Here is an 18,839-nt window from a genome sequence, read left to right as displayed (position 1 = left end):
CCCCCCCTTGCCCTTCCCCCCCCCACCTTCCCACCTCTACCCCCCCATCCCAACCTTCCAACTGAAATAACTCCCAACCTTTCCTTCCATCCCCTCCTGAAAGATTGATTGTCTCCCACAACTTTTAAGCTGATAAGAATTCACTCTCCCTCTCGATTTGAGATCTAGGAGGGTGTTTTTACAGCCTAACAATACAAGCTCTGTACTCCAACTACTCTCCCGTCCACATTTATCAAACTGCAATAACTGTTGCGCCGAACACAACCTTGCCTCAAGTTTAATGACAGGGTCGCAAGCTATGATACCTGGTACCCCTGGGCGCACCCAAAATCCTACATGACACCCTAACTTAATTTAGGCCTTCACTGCACTGTAGAGCCTTTGAGACAAGAAGAACAATACATGCACAATGTGGAAGTAATATTTATTTTCACTGAGATGATAAGGACCTGGCAGTAAGGGACGATCACAAAGACAAGGATTTGGGGACCAGCATGATTTGGGTTTAAAACTGCTCAGAGAGCAGGTCACATAATCTCTGGGAGACTTCTTCTTTACTTGTGCGGATGGTGAGTCGGTACATCTGTGTCGGACAGAAAATTATAGAAAAAAAAAAAAGTTAGAATTATCTTCTGCAAGGAAAGTGGAAAAGTTTAAATACATTAACTAGTTTGTCACTTCTGTATCCTCCCTTATTGCTACGTAAAAATAAAAAAAATAAACTTTTCTTCTGCTCAGATGCATTTATAAGACAATCTCTTTTCATATGCTTTGCAAGTTTATAAGGACATTTGAAAGGGGGGTCCTATGCTCAGGACCACCCAATATCAGCCACACTAAAGTGGAACTCTGAGGAGAACACAGCACAAAGATGTAATCAAGGTCAGCTACTCATTTGTGGCCACTAACTTTCCCCAGCAGGGTTTCAGAGGCTGGGCCCATCGCAATCAGATACAGGCGGGTCTCATCTTCATTTTTAATACGAAGTTCTTCCGATGGTGCAATCCTCTTAAAGCACCACTCCAGCGGTTTTTTATTGCACAACTGGAGTGGTTCTATAAGTGAAACTCCCCTGCAGCATCTCATACTCACTGCCACCTTCATAGTTTTCCAGCATTGCTCCCATCGGTCTCCAGAGGAAAAAAAAAAGTGACCTACAGTGGCGCTCCAGTGTTTCAAGTAGTGGCGCAAAGACCACGTGTCAACACAAGTCTACAAGAGCCTCGTTCTGGCCTCAGACTCGTATTTAGAGCTTGTGATGTAACTTCTGGCCAATCAGAAGCTACCGTCACAAGATGGCGCCGCAGGACAGGAGCGGTGCCGAAAAACGGGGGAAGGTGACGGAGGAAGAGTATACGACTAAGGGCAGGGAACTCGCATTTAAAGCCTGCACCAGGTAAAAGTGGAAACTTTTGCTTCCCCCCCTCTTCATATTCCTGCTGCTCCCTTGAGCATTCCAGGATTATTTATTTTTCTTTTCTTCATTTCATTTTTTCTTCTCATCCAAATACTCCAGGATCTTCTTTTATGTCCACTGCTCCTAAGTATTTCAGGATGTATTTTTATTACTATTATTCCTGCTGCTTCCATGGGTATTAGGCTACTTTCACACTAGCGTTAACTGCAATACGTCGCAAATGCGTCGTTTTGCCGAAAATACGCATCCAGCAAAAGTTCTTGCTGGATACGTTTTTTCGTCATAGACTAACATTAGCGACGCATTTGCGACGCATTGCCAAACGTCGCGTCCGTTTTGCGACGCTTGGGCGTGTGGTAGCGGACCGTCGGGAGAAAAAAACCTTACATGTAACGTTTTTTGCTCCCGACGGTCCGCTTTTTCCGACCGCGCATGCGCGGCCGGAACTCCGCCCCCACCTCCCCGCACCTCACAATGGGTCAGCGGATGCGTGGGAAAAATGCATCCGCTGCCCCCGTTGTGCGGCGGAGACCACGCTAGCGTCGGGAACCTCGGCCCGACGCACAGCGACGGGTTGTTCCCGACGCTAGTGTGAAAGTAGCCTTAGTCTCTTTTTTATTCCTACTGTTCCCCTCGAGTACTGAATGATTTTATTTCAATCCACAAAAGGTTTCAGAGAGGTGGGCCTTTTTATTTAGACATCATTTTTCTAGCCAAGCCCTCCTTAGTAAAGGACTATAACAATTATCAGTAGCTAAAGAAAGAGCCCAAATCTCTGCAACCAGATTTGAAAAAATAAATAAAAAGGACATGCAGGGGGAATAACAAGAGCAAAAACTGGACACCCCTGACCTGGTGACCGGTCTTTTTTTTAACAAGCTCAGGCTGCTGTCCCCAAACCACAGGCTACGCACAGTGTAAAGACGTGTCCTACAATACACAGGTCACACATACCTGCGCCTGCATGTTTGGTTCAAGGCGTAACAGACATCCCACTTGTCGAGATTTTGCCTGAATAATCCCAGCTGCCACAAAATTGGACGGGTTTGGGTCAACGTTTTCTAAGACTGCAGGCCCAAAACCAATGAGCTAAAAATACAAAGGGAAAAACAGAAAAGACGGAACAGAATGTAAATATTTCACTAAAGTCTGTGGATCTGTAGAACGAAGCAAGCAAGAAAGGTCTAAACAAAAAGAAAGGAAAAAGGATGAAAAGGTTTCTATGATCGAACATCAGGAAGCGAACACTGCCCTCTGTGGGATCCTGAAAGGTATTACATGTCACTCGAAAGTGTCTACGTTTCTTTACGCCCAACTTGGCTTTACATTAGTACATCAAAAGTAGCAGCTTTAGTTCACTGCTCCAGGCAGGATGTGACGTGGTTAAACAAGAAGTCAGTTATTCACACCTCCATTGATCAGCTGTTCACCAGGGAAAGACATTTCCCCAGGGTTCAAGGGGAACCCCCTTTAATGTCACCAAAAAGTACAGTGTTCTTAGAAAGGACTAGAAAACAAAAGTGTAGATTTCATCACCAACCTTTGCTTTGACAATCTCGGTATCCATTGGATTTTTTGCCTTGAAAATATTCTGGACCTCCTGATTAGGGCTATTGAAAAAAATAAAATATAATATAATATATACACGCACACCATAACTATCCGAAGATGAAAGAGCAGCACTAACCAACGTCTGGTAATATACAGAAATGGCAGGACTGGTAATGGTAGCTACCTGCTGAGCTGCTTCCAGCGCTGGAAAAAGTCTTGTGCTTCCATATCAGTCGGCTGAAAGAACTTGTTCAGGGTTATAGGAAGCTTTACTGAGAAATTCTGTAACGCGCCCCCGTATCTAAATAGGAGAAAAATCACATACTTGGGTACATGGATGCAGATAAAGCAGGGGTGGGCAATTCATGTTCCCGAGGGGCCACATGAGAGACCCTGACTTGTGGAGGGCAGAACCAATAGACTAAAACTAATTCTACTCAATAGTACCGTATTTATAATTATTTTATATTAATATTAATTACATCACTTAAACGTAAGCAGAATTATGCAGACAGCCCCCTATATACCACATGAGATCCCACACAGCCCCCTATATACCATAAGCCCCCAAGCAGCCCCCTTATATCCCATGAGCCCACACACAGCCCCCTATATACCACGAGATCCCACACAGCCCCCTTATATACCATGAGCCCCCACACAGCTCCCTATATCCCATGAGCCCTTACACAGCTCCCTATATATCACCATGAGCCCTTACACAGCTCCCTATATCCCATATGAGCCCACACACAGCCCCCTATATACCACATGAGATCCCCACACAGCCCCCTATATACCACATGAGATCCCCACACAGCCCCCTATATACCACATGAGATCCCCACACAGCCCCCTATATACCACATGAGATCCCCACACAGCCCCCTTATACACCATGAGCCCCCACACAGCTCCCTATATCCCATATGAGCCCCAACACAGCCCCCTATATCCCATGAGCCCTTACACAGCTCCCTATATCCCATATGAGCCCCCGCAGTGTCCCCTATATCCCATATGAGCCCAAACACAGCCCTCTATATCCCATATGAGCCCCCGCAGTGTCCCCGTTATACCAAGAGCTTCCATACAGCCCCCTATATACCATGAGTCCCCACACAGCCCCCTATATACACCATACAGGCCCCCACACAGCCCCCTATATACACACACATTTGAGCCCCCAAACAGCCCCTATATACACCATATGAGCCCCTTTTTAACATATGGGCCCACAAAGCTTCTTATATACCATGAGCCCCCACACAGCCCCGTATATACCATATAGGCCCCACACAGCTCCCCTATATACCAAGAGCCCCCACACAGACCCATACAGTGTTAGTCAATAGCAATTTAGCATTCAAACCTCATTAGGAAACCCCCAATGCATGGCCTTTACTTATAATCCCACACATGCTTTTCATACAATCAGTTCTAGGAATATTTTTCAGCACAGTTTCTTTATTTTACCACATGTAAACAAAGCCAAAAAAATAACTTTCCACTGACAAAAAAAAAAAAACATTCAGGAGAGAGAAAAAAAAACAACCTACATCGACATTGCATGAATCGTACTGAAGAATCAGATTATGTGGTCGCAGCTCTCACCTGAACTGGATGCTCAGAACAGGAGCCTCCACAAACTCCTCCAAACACTCGATATTGATCACCTGCTGCACCTGGGCCCCTCCGTCCACAGTGGGCTCCACGGGCTTAGACTGGAGGTTCAGACATGGACCCAATTGTCAAGAAGTAAATTATTACATAATGTGTGGGGGAATGGGGCATTGATCAAAATGAGTACAAGTCTAGTGGATATATGTCAATAATCAGATACATAATATGCTAAAGTAGAAGAATTCAGATATTCAGTAATGGTTAATATTTAAAGGGAATCTGTCACCCCAAAATTGGCCTATAAGCTGAGCCGATGCGGTCCGATGGGTGTCGCGGTCCAGTCCGCTGCCTCCCATCTTCATAAGATGTTGTCCTCGTCTTTTCTTCCTGCCGCGGTCTTGCACAGGCGTGCTTTGTCTGCCCGGGTAAGGTCAGAGACCCAGCGCCTGCGCACTGCAGTACTTTGCTCTGCCCACAACAGGGCAGACAAAAGTACACCTGTAAAAAAAACCCCAAACACTACATACTTACATTCCGATGTCTGTCGCGTCCCCCGGCGTTCTGCTTCCCTGCACTGCGTTAGCGCCGGCCGTAAAGCAAAGCACAGCGGTGACGTCACCGCTCTGCTTTACGGCCGGTGCTTACAGTGCAGGGAAGCAGAACGCCGGGGGACGCGACAGACACAGGAATGTAAGTATGTAGTGTTTGGTTTTTTTTACATTTACACTGGTAACCAGGGTAAACATCGGGTTACTAAGCACGGCCCTGCGCTTAGTAACCCGATGTTTACCCTGGTTACCCGGGGACTTCGGCATCGTTGGTCGCTGGAGAGCTGTCTGTATGACAGCTCTCCAGCGACCACACAGCGACGCTGCATCGTTGTCTAGATCGCTGCAGCGTCGCTAAATGTGACGGTACCCTTTAGTTTATAGGCCAATTTTGGGGTGACAGATTCCCTTTAATATATATTTAAAAGGACTATGCTATAAAAATCCCACCTATCCAAGGTATAAATATGGGATCACTGGGGGCCTCACTGATGCCAAGTACTGGAGGCCGCAGATCCTTCAATACATAACCGTAGATGGATGGTGAGGTGGTCGAGCGCGCAGTGCTGCTTCAGTCAATGTCTACAGGACTGATGAAGAAAGGCGAGTGCAGCGCTCACCTTTTACCGTCACTCACAGTGACCATGACCAGAGCGGCACCTGCTCCATTAGAACTTCTCACTGTAGACGTGCGGAGAGGAGGAACGGGGGGCTTCGGACTCCCATTCATTCAGCACCACAGTGATTAGACGTTATTTACCTATCACACATGTTTTTCATAGGACAACCCCAACATAAGTGGATCACTACATCACACGAAGAAACGAACATTGTATATTACTCAAAAAGGATATTGGCCTTTAGCTCGTCAGAACAAACGAGTGTCGGAGTGAAGTTCTGGAACTGACTGGAGAGCTTGTTTCCATAGAAGATGAACATCCGACCTGCGAAAAATAGAAGACATATATACACAAGGAAAAAGCTACATGAAGCACGCCATGGTAAGCAGCACTTTAATGCATAGGTCTGAGCCCCCCAAACCCTTACATTTCATTTACTAAGTTCCCAAACTATTGCATGTCATCCATGGACGCGATGTGTATCTCTATTCAGGGAAGCCTGGGTGCGGAAGTCAGCAGAGCCAGACAACCCCTTTAAAGAGAATTTTACAAAAACAAGAACCTATCCACACCATAGGTGTGAGCACCCCCCGGTGATAACTAGCATGGTGGTGCATGGTCCTCCATTTCTCTTTGGCACACAATCATTGAGAATAGAAAAGTGGTTAGACATCAACACTGCTGCGCCAAAGTCTATGGGGCTGACGGAGATCGCCCAAGGCTTGGCTACATCTACATCAGCTCAAAGACATTGATTGGAGAGAGGACATGGTCGACAGCCATATCATTCCAACTCCTCGCCATGATCGTCCTCCTTTCTGCACAATCAGGTTTTTTTTGACCCCAGTCCTAATAATTAGTGGGGTCCCAGCGGTCAGATATTTATCACTTATTTTAAAGGGTTTTCCACAAACCATTAGTAGGATGATAGACACATGCTCCTATGTGCCGTAACACAATGATGGCAGGACGAACATTTTCCTAAAACAATCCTAAATTCACCCAATGTAAGGATCAAGAATACATGTGATTGCATGGGGAAATGTACAGTCCCCTAAACCCTTTACGTTTAGGTCACTGCAGTAGTTGTGTGAAGCATCTTGAGGTTACATTGCCACAAAAACGATCTTCTAAGATCCTGGTCACAAAAGTGGCCAAAAATCTATTTTACTTTTAAAGCTACTGAATAGTCGCCCTCTCTCGTATTCACCAACGCTTTAAAAAACCACAGCACAGAAACAGCCATTCTGCACTCATGGTTCCCACAATGCGGTTTTCACATTGGATACCGTCCGCAGAGTAGAATCGCTTCTTCAATTACCGAAAAACAATACAACGAATTGCTCACCAAGATTTTGCCGGAATTCTGATTTTAAGCCAATCTGTAGCAGCTGATTCTCAAAAAGGACGCCATTATTTTTGCAGATAAACCTAAAAATATATATAAAATAAGCATTAAACTTTTTACAGAGTACAGCCTAAAGTCATCGGATGACCCCCAATGAAGATGAGAAATGTAGAAAACCAGGCTAAATTTACTAAAGTGGGGCAGAAACTCCACTAAATCCTTAAGAGCTTTTTCAGGGGCCACAAGCCCCTCCAGCATGGTTGTACCTCCATGATTAGGACTGTAGCATCACCGTATTCCCCACAGGGACCAAAGTCTTATAGGGATCAACATGCAGTCTCTCATTTGTCCATGTTGACCCAAAGCGTACTTTAGTAAATCCACTAAAAAAAAAAAAGGGAAAAGCTACTTTAATCAGAAGAGGTGAAGGTAAAGAACATACAGGAGAGCATTCCAAACTCAGCAGAAAATGGGGTGGACAGACATCCCATGTTTTTTTTCCTTGATCGGTATGAACTCAGAAAGCAAACAGATGGTTAAACAAAACCAATACTTTAATGCATGCAAAAAAATTATCAGGTGGTCCAAGAAGAATGTGAGGGTCCCCCCCCCCGATGTGCAGGGCTCGTTACATGGTTGGATGAGGCATTGTTGCATGTAACAGTTGCCTGGTTAAAGCAGCAGGGACTTCTCTGATCTAAGCAACTCACAAGAAAATGTATTTCTCTACAACAGTCTCATCAGGGTGCTCCTGTATGTCGGACTCCGGCGTAAAAGGGAAAGTGCGCTCTGGAATAATGGTCATAAATAAGTATAGGTGCTTTTCACAAAATTAGAATATCATCAAAAACTTAATTTCAGTTCTTCAATACAAAAAGTGAAACTCGTATATTAGATCGAGTCATTACAGAGTGATCTATTTCAAGTGCTTATTTCTGTTACTGTTGATGACTATGGCTTACAGCCAATGAAAACCCAAAAGTCATTATCTCAGTAAAGTAGAACACTTTATAACACCAGCTTGAAAAATGATTTTAAAATCCAAAATGTTGGCCTACTGAAATGTATGTTTAGTAAATGCACTCAATACTTACTTGCGGCTTCTTTTGCATCAGTTACTGCATCAATTCGGCATGGCATGGCGGCGATCAGCCTGTGGCACTGCTGAGGTATTATGGAAGCCCAGGATGCTTTTTGTATTGAAGAATTGAAATAAATTTCCGTAACTTTTTGGTGATATTTTAATTTTGTGAGAAGCACCTGTATATAAACAGATCACCGATGGCTCCTGCACGCTAAAGCAGGAGGTTGTCTTCCTGGATTCACTGTCCTGGTACCACAACCCAGTTACCTTCATAACCACTTGTTCACACGACCATATTTTCAGTCCAAGTGCTGTCTGGGTGAAAAAAAAAACAAACAAAAACGGATGGCACTCGGACCAATGTTATTCAGTGGAGCCGTGCAGATAAACTATTTTTTTTTTCTCCCACTGACCAGATCGGTGTATGGGGGGGAAAAAAAAAAAAAAAAATTGCAGGATGCACAAGTTTCTCCAGGAAATTGGATGAAATTCGTCCATTCAAGTCTATGGGTGAAAAGGGGGAATAGAAAAAAAATATGTAAAAAAATACATATCCGTACGGAGGCACAACCGCTTGTACGGATACATGGCAGTCTGTAATATTGGAAACTGTAAATGGTCCTGTGTATGATTAATAGCTACTGTTATAAAAAAAAAAAAAAAAAAAAAAAAACGTATGGCACGCAGATGACAAGTGTGGAGAAATTGAGTTTTATGGACAAAACCCTGATTTTTTTTTTTTTCTTTAAATGTATGCTCATGTGAATCTGCCCTTAGCAAGTAAAATTACCAAGGGCCCTTTGCAAACATTACTAAAATCCATCATGTCAATTATTTCACCAGTCATTGCTTGTTAAGTTCTGATTTCTTCACGATTCTTGGAAAGCAACTAGAAAGGCAATAAAGCGGGATTAAAACGCTTTATATGCTGAGGGGGAACACGGATGGATTCTGGGGGTGTATTCAAATTGTTCTAGTGACTTTAAAGATAACTGGATTGTGGTTTAATAAAGTAAATCCAATTGAAGAACTTTAACTGGTGGAACCACAGAGCCCAGCTTAGCCTTGTGGGGCAGCTCATGCAGCATCTGTCACCTACTGACTAGCGTTAAAGGGGAGAAATCACTGAGAAAAATTGGGGTCCGTGGAGCAAGAGAGCAATGAACTATAACGGGCGATTATATCTTCTTTTCCAGATCTCCTCTTTAAGTTGACCTAGAAGTCCTAATTTCCACATCGGACAAGCAAGAAATTGTCAAAATTTGCAAGCTGACTTCTCATGCATGTTGCCACAAAATTGCCCCCCGATTTCAGCCTCAGCATGGTAAAGGATGAAATCTGTGCATTGTACGGAAATAATTCTTTGTTGATTTTTTTTTTCAGCAGAGGATGCAATTTGGTAAAATCAGATCCAATTTGCTGCTACTGTAAAACTGCAGACCTGTTGCATAAAAAAATCTCCCGTGCACCCACCACATGTGAATAGACCCCCACTGATCCAAACATCATCACTTATCCTATGAACAGCTTGTCCCAGCCAGAATATCCCATTAAGGCAAAGTCCGTCTGTATGTGATCTGCCATTGGAACTACACAACCTTTAGTCTAAACCGCAACGTGTGCATATAGCCTGTGGAAATTTCTGTGCAAATTCTGCATTTCTTGGCAGAAAACGCAGGTCAAAATCTGCGCTTTTTTTTTTTTTTGCGGATTTGCTGTGGATTCTGTATGGATTTCATACATTTTTTACCCCTGTGGATTTCTATTATGGAATGGGTGCAGAAACGCTGCAGATCCGCAAAAAGAACGGACATGGTCCTTTTTTGAATCTGCGGCGTTTTCCTTGCGGATTTTTCCGCACAATTAGCACAGCATTTTTTCCCATTGATTTACATAGAACTGTCAATCAATTGCGGATCTGCAGTGAATCTGAGCAGAAAAAAAACGCTGCGGATACGCAGGAAATCCGCAACGTGTGCACATAGCCTTAGATACCAGCACAGTATAGAACCAGTAGTGGCCCTAATGCCTGGCCCATAGATCATCCCCACATGTGCCCGCCAGGTCAGGGAGGGCATTCCACCCTCCTGTCACGATCACACCTCACCACCTGCACGCTTGACCAGCTCCCGTCCCACCTCATCCCTAACCTTGCCACGGTCTTCATCCCAACCCTAACACATCTCTTCACCCTCTCACTCACAACAGGTGTCTTCCCCTCATCCTTCAAACATGTCAAGATCACACCCATCCTCAAAAAGCCCTCCCTGACCCATCCTCTGTGTCTAGCTATCACCCGATATCTCTTCTCCCTTATGCCTCAAAATTACTGGAACAACATGTCCATCTTGAACTGTCCTCCCACCTCTCCTCCTGCTCCCTCTTTGACCGATTACAATCTGGCTTCCAAACCCATCACTTAACTGAAACTGCCCTAACTAAAGTCACCAATGACCTACTAACAGCCAAGAGCAAGCGACACTACTCTGTCCTTCTCCTGGACCTGTCTTCTGCCCTTGACACTGTGGACCACTCCCTTCTGCTACAAATCCTCTCATCTCTTGGCATCACAGACTTGGCCCTATCCTGGATCTCGTCATATCTGAAAGACGGAACATTCAGCGTCTCCCTCTCCCATGCCACCTCCTCACTTTGCCCCTTGTCTGTCAGTGTTCCTCAAGGCTCTGTTCTAGGACCCCTACTCTTCTCCATCTACACCTTCGGCCTGGAACAGCTCAAAGAATCCCATGGTATGCAGTATCATCTCTACGCCGATGACACGCAGATCTACCTATCTGGACCTGACCTCACCTCCTTACTTACCAAAATCCCACAATGTCTGTCTGCTATCTCGGCCTTCTTTTCTGCTCGCTTTCTAAAACTGAACATGGACAAAACAGAACTCATTATCTTTCCCCCATCTCGCTGTACCCCTCCACCAGACCTATCCATCAGTGTCAATGGCTGCTCACTTTCCCCAGTCCCACACGCCCGGGTGCCTCGGGGTGATCCTCGACTCTGCCCTCTCTTTCAAGCCACATATCCAAGCCCTTGCCTCCTCCTGCCGTCTCAAATTCAAAAATATTTCCCGGATCCGCGCATTCCTTGACCGCGACACCACAAAAACACTAGTGCATGCCCTTATCTCCCGCCTTGACTACTGCACCCTCCTAATCTCTGGACTCCCCTCTAGCACTCTGGCACCACTCCAATCCATTCTACACTCTGCTGCTCGACTAATCTACCAGTCTCCCCGTTATTCCCCAGCCTCTCCCCCATGCCAAGCCCTTCACTGGCTTCCTATCACCCAGACTCTCCAGTACAAAACCCTAACTATGACATACAAAGTCATCCACAACCTGTCTCCTCCATACATCTGTGACACGGTCTCCAGGTACTTACCTACACGCAACATCCGATCCTCTCAAGATCTCCTTCTCTACTCCCCTCTCATCTCTTCTTCCCACAACCGCATCCAAGACTTCTCCCGTGCTTCCCCCATACTCTGGAACTCTACCACAACACATCAGACTCTCGCCTACCAAAGAAACCTTCAGAAAGAACCTGAAGACTCACCTCTTCCAACAAGCCTACAGCCTGCAGTGATCCTCAACCCACTGAACCGCCGCACAACCAGCTCTACCCTCTCCTAATTTATTCTACCCTCACCCATCCCCTGCAGACTGAGCCCCCGTGGGAACGGTCCTCCCTCCTTATGTACCTGTGTGCCTTGTTTTTTGTATTTGTCTATATCTGCCCCCTTTTTCACATGTAAAGCACCATGGAATAAATGGCGCTATAAAAATGTATAATAATAATAGCTTGTATAGTCAGACGACGCCGAGAACGAGGCAATGTCTGTATTCTGCAGAGAAAGCGATACACAATTGTTTTGATCCCTTCGGTGTAAACACACATTTTTATGCCTCTGCTGCTTTAATACCACAGACACCTAAAATAAGGAGGCCAGACTTCAGCAAGGGAAGAGGAATGGTAAAAGAAACCGGATGGGTCTTTCTGATCGGGGTGGGTTTGCTTACTTGTAGAAGAGATCGTCGGCCTCCTGAACAGAAGGGTCTGGCTCCCCAGATGCCCCTTCTGCGAACGCTGGGGCATCGCTGTATCAGGCATCGGAGGCAAAAAAAGAAAACCAAGGGGAAAAGAGGCAGCAACACGGAGTACCATTAGTTCCCTAGCCAATTACATCCAGACTTAAGAATCATATGGAGCCATTAATGCTGTTAATCTTTGGGAGGGGGCAACGAAAAGTTATCCAAGAGCATCATGTTGACCTCTCCATTACATTCAGTGCTTTTCCTTAACTAATACTTTACCTTTCAAAGTTCTCTTCTTGCCCTGTAGCGGCTGCATCAGCATGAAGTGACGAATCTGCAAAGACGTCCACAAGCAGACCACCGGACGTGGCAGCAGGGGGGGCGCCAGGACTGGATGTGGAGGGAGCTCCCAGGCCTAAGAGGTCTGCTGAAGGAGAAGGAGTGGACTGTGGAAACAAAGATGGAGAAACTGGAATGGTGAAATGCAAACAAGCCATGCCGGGTCAGCAGCAATAACCCATGCAGTGTTATTAGGCACCATACAAAACGAATAGCCCCACTAGTACATTCAGGATATGTAATTAAATTATGCCTCCAACCCCTAAAACGTAAGTGTCCATAGGGTGACATTAACCTGGCACTGTCAAAAAACCCTGTACTTTTGGACTCAGTCGATGCTTTCAAAGCAGCTCTCCTAATCAGGGCTCTCCCTGTCCGGAGCGGTGCGCTTGTTTAAATGCCCAGTTATCTCTATGTGTAATTGCAGAGAAGAAAAAGGAACAAACCACTGACTGCTGAATGTGTTACAGCAAAACTTATGCTGAGCGTTAGAGTTCTACTAACGCTAATCACCAGAGCAGTCACTCGAGGAGGAGCGTCCACACTGCTAGAAACCAGAAAGTATGGAGACTGCAGTTGTGATCTCCTCAAGAAACAACTTGAGAATAACCCTCTAAATCAATACCATAATAATCTATGGGTGAGTGACACCACTGTACCTCAACCATCAAAGAAACACAATTTAATGGGAATCTATCAGTGTCCCTCAGGCCCCCAAACTGCCACCAATACCACACACAGCCCTATCCCCGTGTATCTAACTCGAGATCTATGAATGGCAAAACACTGGCTTCGCGGCTCATGACATGATGAATAGCTAGGACTTGTCCAGCGAGGCATCTAGTGCCCCGGAATCGGTCTGGCTTGGAGAGCTACAATCTTGCCCACTCGTGACTAACATTTTCCACACTGCGCCCAGTAACAGCCTCAGTGCGGGATGTTGTGTGGCTCCTCATGATGAAGTGGACACCATGATAGAGCACAGTGATGAAGACGTCAATCACTTCATATGGGTAGGATTACAGAACGAAAGGCTGGGACTAGTCTAGGGAAACAGATGACACCTATTATGTTTGATCTATTTTTATTGATGTTTTATCATTTAATGGATTATAGAAATAGATGGTCGCGCAGAGTCAAAAAGAAAGTAGCAAACAATAGAAAGCAACTTGTAAGATTCATGTAACTAACTATGAAACATAACGTGTGGGGGCCAACACACCGTGCGCAGAGAGCTGCGGGGCATACAAAGAAAGCTCTCGAATCATTGATAAAGGAGTACTTCCCCCCCCATAAATGAACCATATATACCCGAGTGTAAGCCGACCCGAGTGTAAGCCGACCCGAGTGCAAGCCGACCCGAGTGCAAGCCGACCCGAGTGCAAGCCGACCCGAGTGCAAGCCGACCCGAGTGCAAGCCGACCCGAGTGCAAGCCGACCCGAGTGCAAGCCGACCCGAGTGCAAGCCGACCCGAGTGCAAGCCGACCCGAGTGCAAGCCGACCCGAGTGCAAGCCGACCCGAGTGCAAGCCGACCCGAGTGCAAGCCGACCCGAGTGCAAGCCGACCCGAGTGCAAGCCGACCCGAGTGCAAGCCGACCCGAGTGCAAGCCGACCCGAGTGCAAGCCGACCCACCCAATTTTGCCACGGAAAACTGGGTAAGCTTATCGACTCGAGTATAAGCCGGGTATGCATTGTCCCCTCATTCCTGTCCTGCTATGTGTGGCTCCACTCGTCCTGTCCTGCTATGCGTGGCTTCCTTCCCGGTATGTGTGGTTCCCGCTGTTATATGCATGGTTGCCACGGTCCCGTATGGCTCATACCCCCCTTCCTGTCCTACTCACCCTAATCGTGCATCCCTGCATCTCTGTCCTGGCAGCTCTTCCTTGTTCCTGTGCTCAGCGGTCAGGTAGTACCGCTCATTAAGGTAATGAATATGCACTCCACGCCTTTGGGAGTGTAGACGCGTGCATATTCATTACCTTAATGAGCAGTACCACTGAACACTGAGCACAGGAACAAGGAAGAGCTGCCGGCACGAGTATTGGTGTCTTCTGGAAGCCGGCGGCTGCAGCTGTCACTGTTCTACAGCCGCCGGCTTTCTGAACAATGACTCGTGTATAAGCCCATGGGGCGTTTTCAGCACACAAAAAAAAAAGTGCTGAAAATCTCGGCTTATACACGAGTATATACGGTAATTTGATCCAGCATTGAAAGTTATAACATTTTGCAAATCACTTTAGAAGATTTGTCTTCATTCTTGTACAAAAATTACATGCGAGCGTCTTCCAATACCCCTGCTTTTCTGCCAGTCTATTTGCCAGCCGTTAGCTGCACTGATATTACAACATATTCATTTGGAGTACAGATGATGTGAAAAACGAGGAAAGATAGGCGGTGGAGATCCACAGGGCGCCACGCTCTGAGTCTGGAACCACCCACGTCTGATAAAAGTCGATTTATTCAACACAACATGTTTCAGTGGCGATCCGTCCCCTTCGTCAGGTAATTACCCCGATGAAGGGGACGGACCGTTCCTGAAATGCGTTGTGTGTTAAATAAATCGACTTCTCTTACCAGACCGTGGTGGTCCCTGACTCAGAGCGTGGCGTCGTGTGGATCTCCATCGCCGATCTTTCATCATTGTTCTCTGCATCATGGCTCCGGAGCAGGACACCAGGAGTGGGCAGAAGGTCCTGCAGCGCTCCAAGACCGCCATCACGCACTGTTTAGCATCAGCGTTGTATATGCACAGCTACCAGAGGGGAGTGGAATACCACCTCCATATATGTGTGGTCATAGTCCTCACATGGAGCACCCTCTCTTTTGGTTTATTTTAAGGAGTACGGATGATGGCAGTGATGGGTCCGCTCCAGTCCCCTCACCGGAGTGTTTTACTTATCAGAACAATCTCACATAGCAGCTCATCTCCAGGGTTAGTGAGACAGGTGCTGAGCTGACCCATCACTGCCAGCATCAGTACTCCAAATGCGTATGTGTGGATATCAATGCAGTTGAAGACAGGCAGAGTGACTGGGGGAAAAGCAGGGTTAGGAAGCCGCTAACAAGCATTTTAGCACTGGAAAACGTGTCAGTTTCATCAGTAAAACACAGAACACAATTAGAAAGCAGGGAAAAGGAGCCCAAACCGAATAGCTTTACATATATCATCCTAAACGTAAGGCATAAAGCCTGAAAGGCGTGCTCAGTATACCAATCCATGCCTACTAATGGAAAGAACCTGGAAGACAGCAGTTGTGTGCTGGCTGATTGCAGAATGCGGGTATTGGCTGCAGGGCGTGAGGGGTGTCAGGAGGGAGGTTGGACGAGGGCGCACCGTGCATACCAGATGCTCCTCAGAGACGCTCATGGATGAAAGAGGCTGCCGTTCAGTTACATACGATAAATAGGAAATGTACACAGATTAATAGCACAAACGCACACTTTACACACATCCGGCCTGCGTTCCTGCATCATCATCTATCTGCACATTCCACCTGCTTTAACCAAATTCTGCCTTTAGAAAATATTACCCTTAACTTTTTTTTTTTGGGTGCACATGGAAGACTGAGGGATAATGAATGGGATCACTGAGTGTTTTTTTTATTCCCACGTGAGAATCTCTTGGAAACTGATGCAATAGTCGAGGCATCTTTGGTCCATCTGTTAGCCATAAGAAAATCCTTGCAACATAAATCTCAGGATATGTAGGGTTTAGACGTACGGTAAGATAGGACACAACTGTACTTAAAGTGATTATTAAAGCAACTACTATGCTTTTACTTGCATATCAATTGGGTGTCCGACATCCAACACCACCACCGATTGTCCGTTAGCTCCAGCAGGGGCCGGACGTGGACACTGACCAGATGAGTAGCTCTCAGTGGTGGTCGCTGTACATTGAACGTCAGAGTACTGCTCCTTTCAATGCTAATCACAGCGAATCGGTGGGGGTGCCAGGTGTCGAACCCCCACCGATCTGATATTTATGACCTATTCTCAGGATAGGTCATCACCATTCATTCTCCCACCATCACTATTAAACTTCTGGCTAGAGACATGGCGTATGGTTTAAAAAGAAGTGAACATAGACCCTAACCAAGATCCACTACGAATTACACAATGACATACCGATGTGCTAACAGGGGCGGGCTCAGTGCCCCCATTCACGTCGGAGCTGTTCTTCTCCTTTTTAGTGTCTTCGAGGTCAGTGACTGTATTCGGACCCTTCTTTTTCTTCAATTTAGCCAAGATGGATGACTCTCTCTCAGGGAACGGAGGCATCTCCTCTAAAACTGTAGCCTTAAATAGCATAAAAAAAAAATGGGGGTTAATGTAAGTTGATAAAAAAAAAAATGAATCAGATAAAAGCCAAATTTTCATATCCCCAAATGCTTCCCGTGACCCACCAAGATGTCGTTACTCGCTATGGAGCTCAGCCGTAGATATTCCACCGCTCTTTGTTGAAGCTCCACGTCAGCGTTTCGGAGCTGGCTGTCGCTTCGCAGAACGTCCTGGATCGTGGGTTTAATTTCAGGAAACAGGTTGATAAACTTGATGTAGGCGGAGAGGAGCAGGGCTCGGGTTGGGACGCTGCACAGGTGAAACTTGGAGTGCAGCAGATTGAACTGGATCAGGGGGCTGTAGAGACAAAAGAAACCAATTACCGCCTGCAACCAGAGGGCATTCTGTACAGCTCAACACTCCCGTTGGCATTGCCCATCCACAAAAGCCATGCAAGTAATACTGTAAACAGATAATCTATGGGAAATCTAGAATAAATCGCAATGAAAAGGTCTTCTGAAGAATTACAGAAACACTGGTACAAGTAAGTGGAGTGGCACCACATACCTAGATCGCGGATCGCCAGCGATAAGGTTTCCAAACTCGCCCAAAATATATCCTCCAACCTTGACCAAATTTTCGTGGCAGGCGGGAGCTTGCAAAGCCTGAAGAATATAAGAAAACCAGCTTAAAATATATATCTAGAAGAATAACGATGGCTTCTTTTCGGGCATCTTCACAGGTGGTAGATCTACTATTAACATTGCTTTCACCCACTTCCTATACATCCGTCATGCTACAGTATCAGCCTGCCGAGGTTAAAATTTGGGAGATTCTGCAATGTGCAACACAGGACTAGACAGTTTTGTGTAAATCCATTGGGTATGATATTAGCACACCGCATATGCAGCAGAGGGTCAGTACAAAACAGATAAGACGGCAGAAGCACCGCACTCCCCGAAAGTAGGAGACACCTCACTAATTTACAGCCCTTTTGAGTAGATCCTGGCAAAGTGCCCTTTATCATCACCCATCTCCCCCAGTAGATAATCATCCAATTCACCAAGAGCGTCAGTTAAGCATGCCCACCCCGGTACATCAGAGAAAACATTAACTAAACTAAGAAGCTACTATACAAAAACGGGAAACCATGCACAATCCTCCCGGGTTGAGATTGACAACAGGAGGAAGCATCCAAAAACAACATCTCAGACAATGGTAGAAAAACAAAAAAATGTAAGACGACCCCCAAGTAAGAATTATTAATCATGAAAGAAGCAGGAAAAAAAAAAAAAGAAAAAGGCAGACAAAAAGCCAACAGTGAAAAAAAGAAATCCTGAATGTGCATTACCCAATGATACCGTCCAATGTACAAGTTACAAGTCCACAGTTACACATATTCATAGGTCTCACCTCAAACACCGTCTTGGCTGCATAACCCTGTACGTCATCTCTGTTGATGACGATCTGGATCACTCTGTACCAGACCTCTTCACTTACATAGTCCCCTGCTATACGGATGAGGTTGAGAATAGTGTCCACATACCACGTGTAATCAACAGCGTACTTCTCCGCTAGAATTGCCACCTTTAGCACCTACAATACAGAGAGGCAATCTACTGGTCAAAGATTGAAATAAGCAATAAGAAGAAAATTGCTGTGTAGAAAACCATATATACGGTACGTAAAAAGGACCTGTCATTCACACCAAAAAATTTCAGTTAAATACTTAGTAAAAATCCATTAGGTCACCTGATTTTGCAGCTTTTTTCCGTTTTGTGCTACGTTACTCCATTGCGTAGATATCCGCATTTATAAGTTTAGGAGGGTAGTATGTGAAATCTCTGCTTCTAGTGCAACTAGGGGTTTCATCACAGTCTTCAATGGGAGCATTCTTCACCCCTCCCTTCCAGACATTGTCAATCACAGCTCAACAGCTGATCTACCAGTTTCAAGCACTGACCAGCTGT

General features: G+C 45.7%; 1 protein-coding gene across 2 annotated transcripts in view; it reads right to left on the bottom strand.

Annotated features, from left to right (window-relative positions):
* Positions 1-405: 405 nt before the first annotated feature.
* AP2A2 (adaptor related protein complex 2 subunit alpha 2) overlaps positions 406-18,839 on the bottom strand; it is an 87,268-nt gene continuing 68,834 nt past the window's right edge. Inside the window, exons 11-23 of one of the 2 annotated variants that reach the window (XM_077287841.1) lie at positions 18,283-18,465; positions 17,437-17,534; positions 16,995-17,226; positions 16,717-16,887; positions 12,526-12,692; positions 12,232-12,309; positions 7,108-7,190; positions 5,994-6,083; positions 4,583-4,706; positions 3,153-3,269; positions 2,958-3,027; positions 2,372-2,506; positions 406-583 (exon numbers count right to left, since the gene is read on the bottom strand). In XM_077287841.1, the coding sequence (XP_077143956.1) occupies positions 506-583; positions 2,372-2,506; positions 2,958-3,027; positions 3,153-3,269; positions 4,583-4,706; positions 5,994-6,083; positions 7,108-7,190; positions 12,232-12,309; positions 12,526-12,692; positions 16,717-16,887; positions 16,995-17,226; positions 17,437-17,534; positions 18,283-18,465 (1,626 nt within the window). In that variant the 3' untranslated portion in view covers positions 406-505. The remainder of the gene's footprint in view (positions 584-2,371; positions 2,507-2,957; positions 3,028-3,152; positions 3,270-4,582; positions 4,707-5,993; positions 6,084-7,107; positions 7,191-12,231; positions 12,310-12,525; positions 12,693-16,716; positions 16,888-16,994; positions 17,227-17,436; positions 17,535-18,282; positions 18,466-18,839) is intronic. The other variant, XM_077287843.1, reaches the window with a different exon arrangement.

The sequence above is a fragment of the Ranitomeya variabilis genome, chromosome 2 (assembly GCF_051348905.1).
Source record: "Ranitomeya variabilis isolate aRanVar5 chromosome 2, aRanVar5.hap1, whole genome shotgun sequence".
Lineage (NCBI taxonomy): Eukaryota > Metazoa > Chordata > Amphibia > Anura > Dendrobatidae > Ranitomeya > Ranitomeya variabilis.
The sequence above is the reverse complement of the archived record's forward strand: the minus strand, read 5'-3'. Positions and strand labels throughout refer to the sequence as shown.